Source organism: Oculina patagonica, unplaced genomic scaffold, assembly GCF_052425735.1.
Source record: "Oculina patagonica isolate OP01 unplaced genomic scaffold, crgOcupat unplaced432, whole genome shotgun sequence".
NCBI classification, from domain to species: Eukaryota; Metazoa; Cnidaria; class Anthozoa; order Scleractinia; family Oculinidae; genus Oculina; species Oculina patagonica.
The window spans coordinates 1-11,863 of NW_027558290.1; the positions used below are offsets into that span (position 1 = coordinate 1).

At 40.9% G+C, this 11,863-nt stretch overlaps 1 protein-coding gene across 1 annotated transcript; it reads right to left on the reverse strand.

The window, feature by feature from the left end:
* Nucleotides 1-787: 787 nt before the first annotated feature.
* On the reverse strand, nucleotides 788-11,789 carry LOC144640724 (polycystin-1-like; the record flags this gene model as incomplete). The annotated part of the gene is made up of 8 exons (XM_078499808.1): nucleotides 788-899; nucleotides 1,551-1,676; nucleotides 2,254-2,487; nucleotides 4,456-4,772; nucleotides 5,522-5,790; nucleotides 6,227-7,681; nucleotides 9,423-11,221; nucleotides 11,605-11,789. Coding segments are annotated over 8 exons (4,497 nt in total), but the record flags the coding sequence as incomplete, so codon positions are not given.
* Between the last annotated feature and the right edge of the window lie 74 nt (nucleotides 11,790-11,863).

Below are 11,863 nucleotides of genomic sequence, written 5' to 3' on the forward strand. Positions count from 1 at the left end.
GGGTACGACCATTCCCCATTGAACTTCTAAACGTGATTTAAAGAATTACACAACTGGTCAGGACTCGTAGTGCTGTAGACGGTAACATCAACAATCCGTAAAAGGGAGCAAAATTGGAAATAAAAAAGCGCTCGCTTGGACTAAATTGTGTCTCAGCGTTTCGACCATGTAGTTCAGTCCCTGAACTCTCCCTTCCGCGCGCCCTGAAAAGGGGTCGAACCCAGGTGCGCAAAGAGAGAGTCCAGGATAACTTGCATGCGCATGCGCCAGTTTTTCCCCTAAATTGGGGGGGGAAACCATATTTGGAACAACTTTTTAAACGCGCATGCATAGATGACGAGTACGCGAGCGTGTACTAAAGCAGGATCCCCGGAATATCTTTAAAAAAACCTAGCTTGCCAGTCGGTGTCTACTAAAAGCTAACGGCCAAAACACAACAAATCGCTATCCTTCAACTATTCCTAGTATTTTGTAGCTGTTTTAAGAATTGGTTTTGGATGCAATTTAGCACATATTTTTCTTGCATTTATTCGCGCGCTTGGTCGCGTAGTTGAATTCGTCATTTGAGCGAGCATTTTTAACCTAAACGCGCGTCTCAAGCAAGTGACGCAACACTCCTCGCTTCTGATTGGTTTGTTTTGAGTATGCGCATGCAAGTTATCCTGGACTCTCTCTTCGCACGACTGGGTTCAACCTCTATAAAGTGCGCGCGGAAGGAAGAGTTCTGGGACTGGACTATTCGACGATGAAGCTCGCATTTACTGAAGAAACAAACAAACATACTTACCTAGGTTCGCCACTACGCCATTACTGACTGATTCTAATGCCTTCAGTGAGTCAGCACTTTTCTTCGCTGAAAGTGTCGTTACAGCTTTTGATAAAACAGTTAGCATGCTGTTCTGCAATGAGTAAAAAAATGAAAATTTCAAAATGCAATAAATGATTGTAGTTAATGTAAAAAATGTTCTTTCAAGATGTCTTTTCTAGATATAGACTAAATAAAAGACTGGCCGACCGACCCACCAACTGAAAGAACGAACGAACGAACGAACGAATGAATGAACGAACGAACAAACGAAGAAAACATTCGAAAGACCGACCGGGGCGACCGAACGAACGAACGAACGAACGAACGAACGAACGAACGAACGAACGAAAGAACAAACGAGCAAACGAACAAACGAAGAAAACAATCGAAAGAACGACAGACAGAACGAACGAACGAACGAACGACCGACCGACCGAATTAACGAACGACCAAATGACCGATCAACTGCGTGCCTGACTGATTGAATGCTGGTGGATAGGTGGTTTGGTGGAGTTCCTGAAGTGCGGGCAGTGATGTTTTGCAGGTCTTGTCTCGTTTAAACACCTGTTCGTTAGAAGAAAATGGGTAAGTAGAGCCGCAAGACTGCACTACCACCCCACTGACACGATCAGTGTTGGGATAGAATGCTTGCCTTGAACGCAGTGATCTTCAGTAAAATATTTTCCACGTATTAAAGTGCTTGGAGGATCGATGGAGGAATATGTCCTAGAATTTGACATACCTGCGCGTTGCTCGACAATTCCTCGACGTTATTAGTAACAGATGACATTGCCTCCACCATTAACTCTGCAGTGTCTATAGACTCAGGTTCTATTTGCTGAAGAACTCCAAGTAAGTCTTCCTTCATCTAAATACGCACAAAAAAACAACGTTAAAAATAACTGAATTACCATTACCTTGCTTGTTTATCTACAAAGGAAATGAAACTGCGCAAAAAATAACCTCACTTCTGATTGTATGTAACGTTCAACACCATTTTAATAGGACTGCAAAGGCAATGTGCATGTTTAGAGGCACAAATATTCTTGAAACAAACAGAGAGCTCGTTCTGTAATCGCAAAACTACTGAAAAAACTGGGTTGGCGCAGTGAAGAGAATGCTCACCTCTCACCAATGTGGCCCAGTTCCTAATTCGGGTGTCACATGTGGGTTTAGTTGTTGTTGGTTTTCGTCCTTGCTCCGAGAGTTTTTCTCCGGGTTCTCTGGACTTCCTTCCGCCAAAAAACCAACATTCCAAATTCTATTTCGTTATCGATGCAATTATGCTTTAAACAAGCTCTTGATAACTTTTGCGTCTTATGTTGGTAAATAAACTACATTCAAACTCTGCTTTGCATTACTTCTATTGAAAAAGCAATTTATGCCTTTTCAGAATACAGGCGAGGAAACTATTACCATCTAAATTTACCATACTCTTTACAAACCTCCATACGAGCTTTCTTTGCCTCGCTGTCTTCAAGACTAAGCTCCCCACCACCTCCTGTAGTGGCGTTCTGGTTGAGGTTTTCTTCAGCAGCCTGGTTATCAAGTACTGTAGAGACCGCTGTAACAAGTTGAGCGATACCCTGTGTGTTCCCCGAAATGCGCATGTTCGTGAGCAAGCCATCTTCATGAGTAAGGGAATGTAGCTCTTCTGCGGACAGCGTTGCTTCTCTCACCTGGAATTTTTAATTACAAAAGCAGTGGTTAATTTTTACATGTAAACTTTCCTTTACATTCGGCATAAAATTGAATAAAAAAGCAAAGAAAATCTTGATTTTGTTGCTATGGTTTAAACGGTTCATGAAGAACAGGTAGAGCCTTGATTTTTTTTAGATATGTGACTTCGTGAGGTCTTCGATTGCTTGTTGGTGCAAACTCCACGAAATACGCATTTGTGAAGCCGCAAATGACTTAACTAACATGATATATTTACATTTTCTCGTCGAGTTGGAAAATGCTTCAAATAGCTAGGAATGTGCTAGTTTTCAAGCGACAGTAGCATGCCCAAAAGCAGGGCCGTAACCAGACCTTTGGCATAGACGAGACAAGATTTTGCTAGGAGGTTCTGGGGGCATGCCCTTCAGAAAGTTTTAGTATGAGAAACTCTGAAACAAACTGTTGAAAAATTAATGTTGTTTAACTGGGATTATTTTCCCAACCAAACATATTTTGTTTTGAATTTTTGGTTAAAATCAAGATGAGGCAAGTGCCTCTTCGTGCCTCATGCTAGTTACGGCTGTATATTTAAAAAAATAGCAGAAATCACGTTTTTGATGTTTAGTACCAGTAATCAAATGATTTCGAGTGCAATTTAGAATAAATAAGCACGAGTAAATTTTTCAAAGGCTAACAAAATTGCACGAGCCCGCAGGGCAAGTGCAATTTGTAGCCTTTGAAAAATTTACAAGTGCTTATTTATTCCAAATTGCACGAGAAAAATCATGTGATTACTTGTTAATAATATACAAGCGACAATTTCGGTCACGCTTTGATAATTTTCGTGACAACTTCAGAGTAGCGCCTGGCTAAAAATTTTGACGTGTGAATTCATGCGTAAATATTCATTCACTCTCTGGAAGTGCTGCATGAAAAGTTTTCAGAACAGTCTTTTGACTCTTTTCGCCGTTGAATTTGAAGAATGTGAATGACAAAGCAAGGAAAAAATTCCTAAGGTTCTGCTGCTGTTCTTGGCTGAGAGGTATTTTTTTGGTACGTTTTATCCGTGCTGTGTTTGTGTTCGCCCGAACAGAAATCAACCTCAGTTCAACACATGTTGCTCTAGCTGACAAATTAGTCAAACTAGAATACCGAACTGAAATACTGAACTATAAAAATCTACCGAACGGATTTTCTTAGTACAGATGAGCACTCTGTTACAACTCCGCATTGCTACCTGATTTCACTGGACATTTTACAGGTTAGATTTGCCTCTTACAGTTGTAAAACTATCTTTTGTGCCTTTTGTTGTTGAGCGACCTTTTAAATAAACAAGCTTCGGCTATTATTAAACAATCATGAAATGAAATGCTTGCTCCTTCTGTGTTTAAAACTAGGTAACCGGTTCCTTGGAAGTCTGGTCAGTACTTCTTCGCGTTTCGCTTCAGAGAAGTGAAGCAATGTTTCGGCGAGAATTTTAATTTACTATCGGCCGTCGGCCGTGAGCTTATTTCGAGTTTAGTTTATGTCTTGCCCTCTTTGCCTTTTTGATAATTCAACGTCTTTTACAGTAAGTAATGTTTGTTGTTCTTCTGTACTTTGCGTCGTTTTCAAGTCTTTTAATTAAAATTGCGTTATTAAGTTTAAATTTTGTCTCACTTTCGTCCGCCATTTTGTTTGTTCAAGATGTTACACCGTTTTGCACTGCCAATTACACTTTTTGCACTGCCAATTACACGTTTTGCACTGCCAATTACACTTTTTGCACTGGTTTGGGATAAATTGACGTGTTCTTAGCCAATCAGAATGGAGAAATTGCTGCTTGTATATTATTAAGGCTGTAACCAGGCAGAGGCTTAAAAGTGCATGTAAACAATTTCAAACAAATAACAGATAGCATTTTTGGCGAGAAAAGACTAAAGCGTTCCTTGATGTCATCGTGTCTTCTAACAATGAAGGACTAAATCTTGACAAAGGTCGATACTTACCGTCACTGACAATGTTTCTTCACTGAAACTGTTGTATTTATCAAAAATTTGCACTGTCAAGTTATATGTATAGTTGTTTTGAGCCAGTCCTTGAGGCAGTAGAGAAGGAACCAATGTTGCTTCTTGGCCATGCTGAATGAGATTCTCCCCGTGTAGGACTTTATAGATAAAGACACCATCTTCGTCATGCCATCCTGGGCATTTAATGTTGAAATACGTCTCCAACACCTTCCCCTCTGTGGGAGAGACAGTACAATTTCCATTCCGAGGGGGAACATTTGTTATGAAGTGGTACTCACTGCGACCTTCGAAGCTTTCTGTGAAAAGGAGATAAAAAAGCGTGAGTATAAATAGGCTGTTTGCGAAAGCTAGTCACATGGTACAAAATAATACGACAGCCTGCCCTGGGACATCTAAAGGAACTTGGGACAAACATAGAAAATTCAAGCCTTTGTCATTCACCATGACGCTTTTTGTACCATATGTGACTTTTTGTATTCATATGTTACAAAGGGCCATTAGAAATGTTTACGTCGGTTTTTTTATCGGTTAATGTTGTGTCGATGATTGTCTTAGGAGATGCTCTAGTGCCTGCTCTGATGATTTTCTGCCTAACTTAAAGATCTAGTGTGATGTTTATACACGGTGTGAGTTAAAGATTGCAGCTTGTTGGTTCGTTTATATGAAACACAACACAAAATAGTTCAGTAGGAGAAGCGAGGCGGTATCTTTCAAAAGCCTCTTCTTAGGGGACTTTCATTTATTAATGCATGGGTAGAGGAGGTTGGCAAAATCACTTGGAGTAGCAAAATATTACCGAGCTCCCCCCTCGTTGGATGAAAAAAAAAGCCAAATCCCCCCAGTAATTCACCTACAATTTCTTGTACCCCCTACTTACCTTCCAAAACTTCCACCCCCCCCCCACAATCTTGCCAACACACCCCACCCCCACCCCCGTGCACTCATAAATGAAAGCTCCCTTACCCTCATGGAGCCATGCCCTACCATCGTCTCGCAGACTATCTGTGCAGGAGGTTAGGATAGCATGCACTATGCTTCCACTCACCTTCATTTTTCACGCGACAACTTAGTTTATACTTCTTCCCAACATCCAAGGTATTACGCCTTAGAACAAGGTTTTTCTCAGAAGTGTTCACCATTGCTTTCGAATCAAGATCATCCACTAATGTCCAGTTCCCTGTATTTTCGTTTTGCACGTGCAGTTCCCACTGATAGGACACTGATGTGAAGCCTTCCTGGTCGCAATTAACACAGATGCTGCTCATAGACAGTCGGCTGTTGGTGTTCACTTTGTAATCACAGTTGATTTCGCACCTGTTCAAATATAATTATGTTATTAATTAAATAATTAATTAACACCTATATTACGTGGTTGGATTGGTGTAAACTCTAAGGCGAGGTCATTGAAAGGACCGTGAATAATGGTATGTAACATTTATTTTGTTAAGTCGAGGTGAATATTTATCGCTATTTACTGAAGTTGAGGAGTGTTAGTATAGGAATCGGCCACGCCCCACGAGTCGTGATAAGTTGCCGTGCAGGATGACTTGTATTTACTCCAGAAATGAAAAACAGATTTTACTTTTCATCAAAACAGATATCTTTATGACAACAACTAACAAAAGGACTCCACTAAGCTAAGGCAAGGCAATCGAAGTCTTATAAAATAACTTATCTACTTTGTTCCAATTGGGTAATTTAATAGAGAGAATGGAAGCTGGGGATAAAAAGGCTAACATGGGATACTTACTTTGTGGCAACTTCTGGAAGGACGTTTGCAAATACTTGTAATGTTTGCTCAACCATAGCTTCGCGATTGTCTTTTCTGATTACCAGTTTCACAACGTAAGTTTCATCTTCTATTAACATTCCGGGACCAATTTCAAATTCGGGTGCTGAGTAATTGAGCATCCGTGGACCGCTTCCTTCACAACCACCATATGCCGAATGCAAAGAAATCTTTTTAAACCTAACGGGAGGATATTCTTCTACTTCCGTGGGAAAACTTTCGCTGACCCGTCGACAGAACCAGTGGAACTGTATTCCAGACAGATTTCCCCGCCCTACATCAGGGTCTTCAGATATGGAGCCATCTATTACTATCAGTCTTTGAGAACTAACCGTGCGAAAATCCCCGCCAGATATTTTGGCGCTGAGATTCGTTGAAAGGACGTTGATATATCCAACAGTTTGACTTTCAATTCCATCTATAATGTATTCCATTTTAACTGTAAACTGTAAACTTATGATTCCATTTGGAAGTGCATGTGACGGAATGGTTAGACTTGGCTTATCTAGATCCGTTTCCATCTTAACTGGTATTGATTCGTTAAGCAAGTGATATCCCTCTACTCCCCACTCAAAGATGGTTGCGTATGATGCTTTGCAGAAAATGGTGATTTTCGAATAAATGACAATTTCACTGTCTTTTGTAACATTCAGAGCCGTCTCTGGATTTGCGCCAACATTTAAGATTTGAGGGTCTGGATAATCACATTCCTCTTCGACAGCGACAGTGCGATGGGGGAATTTTTTAGAGGACACATCATTCCATGCATGTATGTTAACCTCATAAAGGGCTTCCTTCTTGTAGGCGTATTGAAATGTGAAGTTTGTTGCCGAAGCGTTCATAGGTCGGAAGATTCCCATAAGAGAATCGTCGATATTGCTACTGTTTTCACCAAAAATGGCATTCTGTCCGTCGCCAAAGTCAACTGCAATAAGAGTACCAGTACCAAACTTAATCCATTCGAAAGTGAAATTGGTGGAAGAATTCACAACCGTCGGAGCGTCGTCTGATATCGTTAAACCAGCAATACTCTCCTTCATGTTTACTGTAGTTGAATTTGAAATCTCACCGAATTGATGTTTTAGTGTGATGGTGACAATAAACTCTCCTGTTGAGACGTAAGTGTGTTCTACAGTGTGATTACCAGTCGTCGCATTGAAATCAGATCCATCTCCAAAAGTATAACGATAGTGACTTATATTGACATCGCCATCACGTTCAATTTCGAAAAGAACTGGGACCTCAAGAGGAAAAGTATTGCGTGGAGGGGACAGAGACGCTATGTCAGCGGACGTCGTTGCTTTGATTATCAGAAACGTTACAGTCTTGATGAGCGTAACATTAGCCTCTGTCGACACATCACTGGCCAAATTCGTGATATTTACTACAATGTTGTAGTCTCCGGCCATGGAGTATCTGTGAAGAAAAGTAAGACAGTGTAAAGACAAAGACTCGTTGTGGTGATGGTGATAAGGATACCAACCATAATAGTGTACTGTTTAGCTTTCTTACCGCTAGATAAACTACACTTTGCAAATGTTTTCGTAATTTGAGTTGTCGTTGTCATCATATGAATGTTGTCGTTATCTTTTCTAAGAATAAGCTTAGGAAAACAAGAACAAAAGGGCTACGAGAAACCTGCAGCTCGAAACCTGACTTCTTTATTGTTACTTATTTCCGCGGGACTGTTTTAAGTTTTTTTTCAGCGTCATTGGAAACTACAGTAGAACCCCGATATAACGATCCTCGATATAACGATATTCCCGGTATATAACGATGAATATTCTATGTCCCGGCAAAAGTTACAGTAAAATGTATGGGATAGAACCCCGATACAACGATCTTCGATATAACAATATTCCCGATATAACGATGAGAATTTAGCGAACCGAACGTAAAATCTTCCCCGATATAACGATATTATCAGTACACTGTCACAATTCAAGCAAGACATTGAATTTAATCCAATAACATAACAGTAATCGAGTCATCTCTGAAATATCCGACAGCAGCTTCGTACAATGATATACGAAAATGATACTGTATTCTAAGACTCTTTATACAGTAAAAAAAGTGTACCGTAATGATTCGATTTAGCGCCCTCCTTCCAATAAGCGCCCCCTTCCAAATAACCGCCCCCCTTCGAATGTGTTTTTGTAAATAAGCGCCCCTATTCCAATAAGCGCCCCCATTCTAACAAGCGTCCCCATCACGGCTCCATTCTTAAAAGTGCCCCTATTCTAATAAGCGCCCCCTATTGCGGATAACTGCCCCTACTGAAGTCACCGACGTCGAATAGATAAACGCATGATAGACATTTACCGTACCGTACAAGTATATATTTACTGCTAAAATGAACAATTCTTTTAAAAGTAGCTGAACTTTCAACAATTTGCTAATATTTATTAAATTTTTGTTTTGAACATTTGGTTGTTTCTCGAAAAATTAAATAAGCGCCCTGTCCCCAATAAGCGCCCTGTCTCGAATAAGCGCCCTCCCCTTGAGGTGCCAAAAGTAAATAAGCGCCCCGGGCGCTAAATCGAATCATTACGGTATGTTGTTTACCCCGATATAACGATATCTTCGGTTATTTTACGGCCATATCGTTATATCGGGAATTTCGATATAACGATTCCACGATATAACTATATAATTTTACTGCTCCCTAGGCATATCGTTATATCGGGGTTCCACTGTATTGCTGTGGAAAATTTAAAATCGGTTGTGCCAATTTGAGACTTACTGTTTAACAATGCAGACCAGTATTTTGGACAATTTTCGCGAAATTTAGTTCCTTTAACGTATTTTCTGCCCAAATCTCGAAATACGCCCGTTCCATTTTCGCCAAATTAAGTTCCCGCGAAAATAAGTAACAATAAGGGTCTCTTTTTCCACGCCCTTAGTTGGTCGACTTAGAAGCCAAAAAAAGGGGGGAAGTAAAGAGTGTCTGCGCGGCCTTTTTTCAATTGTTTTTGCGCTAACTCGACGAACTGAGAGCCGGAGCTGAGATCCCCGCTGGTTGATCCCTAATTTTTGCGTTATTGATCCAAAATTAAACTGTTTAGAGTATACATGCATGTTTCATAAACCGAATGAGGTCGGCCGCGTACCCAAAGTAAAGCCGAAAAGCCCCTCTTATTGTTATGCGCATAACTACCTGTGAGAAGCGTTAAATTCTCCGGTAAAGTCCACGCTTTCACTTGTTGTACCATCACCATAGGAACACGTGACAGATGCATTGGTTGCTATGGTTCCATTCTGCCTGACAGTTACATTGACCACACCAGGTGGAAAGGGCTTCGGACTATCGGTAATGACCTCTATATCCCTCACTGGGTGTTGAACTATTACTATTTTCTCGACAATGACAGATCCAAGGGCATTACTGAAATTTGCTCGTGCTGTATATACACCTGGATAAGTATAAATGTAGCCTATACGGCGATGAGCTACCTGTTCGCCTGCTGGTGGTACATCAACACCCTGTTCGCCTGTACCTTTCCAGAAGGTTATTTTGATATTTGAACCTTTTCCATAATAAAAAACAAAGATCCAACCTTTCCCTGGTTCGATAACCAAAGGGTCAGGCCTAAGCCTCGCGTCATAAATGGGCGTTTCTATAGAAATGTTTGTAACACTTTCGTTGTGAGACACCAAATTGTACGCCTTCACTTTAAGTAAAGCCAAGCCTGGCGTCAAACCATCCTTGGAAAATACGACAGTGGCAAAACCTCCGCTTGCATTCTTTGACTCGCCATTAAACGTAACGTTATACTGAACATCGGTTCCTTGTGTAACTGACACGTTGATGACCAAATCGTCACCTGAAGAGTGGACTCCCTTTGGTGCCAAAACATGTAAACCTGCAATTGGTGCCTGGATGGTAATTAAGAGTTCCGCCGAAGCGCTAGTAAGATTGTTTGTAGCAAAGGCTGTGACGCGATACATGCCAGCAGTTCTATAAGAATGGTTTTTGACGACCACAAAAGTGTCATTCACATCCAAAATGCTCACGTTAAACGATGGGGATTCGTCTCCAAGGGAGACGTTCAAGTCGACGAGACTTCCCTGTGAGAGACTGATCGTGATCGGAAAGCTTTCATTGACAGAGACCGGTTCTACTGGTAGAATGGTAAGATCTTCTATCGCATCCAATATATATGGCCCCGTACACTCACTAACTGCAGCACTTACGTCATTGAAGGCCATAACTGTAAGTTCATGAGTGCCTTTTGAGGTGAAATTGAGGTGAGTCACACTTGTTTGGTTGAAAGCCTCTTTGACCTGATCATCTCCAAAGTCTATGATGTAACTGACGTTTGTTCCGTTAGTTACACTTAGACCAAGGGGAACGTTTCCTAACAAGGCAAACTCTGGAAAATTCAAAGTCAGTCCCAAGATTACCTGCTGATACGAGATGAATGCCTTGCTCTTTTCCTCATTTCCAAAATTATCGTTAAGTTTTACAGTCACTTTTTGACGGGCTATTTGTTCAAGATTAAATGACGCTTCAAAAGAGGATAGCGGAACAACATTGGCACTTAATGCAAATATCCCATCAAAGGGAAAATTGTTGAGGCCAGTGTCAAGTGTTTGTCCTGCCATACCGCCATCCGTGATTCCTTCGAACACAAGGCCTCGGTCGTCCGACGCTTTTTCAACGACGGCAACTTTGCCAGTGTGAGAACTGCTATACCAGCCTAGCATATCCCCAGGAAGCACTTTAATCTGAGTGACGTTGGTGAAGTCTATGGAGTGATATCCTTCACTAAGGTGCTGGATCATGATGACGTCCACGACGATAAACAAATTGGATGAGGCGCTGTCCGATGGCACACACGAAGAAGAGCCACAGCACCCGTGATCCATAAACAACCTGTGTGAGTCTGCTGTGCAAGTGATGTGACTTTTTGAAGTGTATTCCTTTTCTGTGTCATCATCCACTTGCCGCAAAATCTAAAACAAAATCAATCTCTCAAATTAAGATTCCAGACTTAGCAATTACTTAACAGTAGGGTGCTACATACAGGTTTCTCTATAAGATAATAAAGGCTGAGGTCGAAATATTATCAAGAAGAATGTGGCATTTTGAGCGGCAATTTAGAAGGTGGTACTTAACGTTATAATTAACTAAGACTTTTTCAGCTGTCATTTCTTATCAAAGTAGTTCAGTTCGTAAACGTTTTACCTTCCGGACTAAAATCTTGACTTTGAACTATGATGACGCTTTCAGATCTTATTCATTGATCGGCCAGGAAAGGTTTTCCTGAAGTAATTTTTCAATGGCCCAGAGGTTGTGAACATTAAAAGAAAGATTTCTTATCGTTTATGATACTGACCTGGATACGAATAGGACCCGGTTGAATAACATTAACCTCCAGGTTGGCCATATATCCTTCTTCTTGGACTTGGTTCTTTGTAAGCACATAGATTCGTTCGTTCTGGTTCAATAAATTTTCAAGCACAGCACTTGTTGTTGGCACGTGGCGTGGAACTTCCTCACCAAAACGGCTCATCAAAGAATCTAAGAGACACACATTAGCAAAAAGCATATTTTAAGTTAAATGAACGACAGGTCATTTCACACCCTCATGGTAT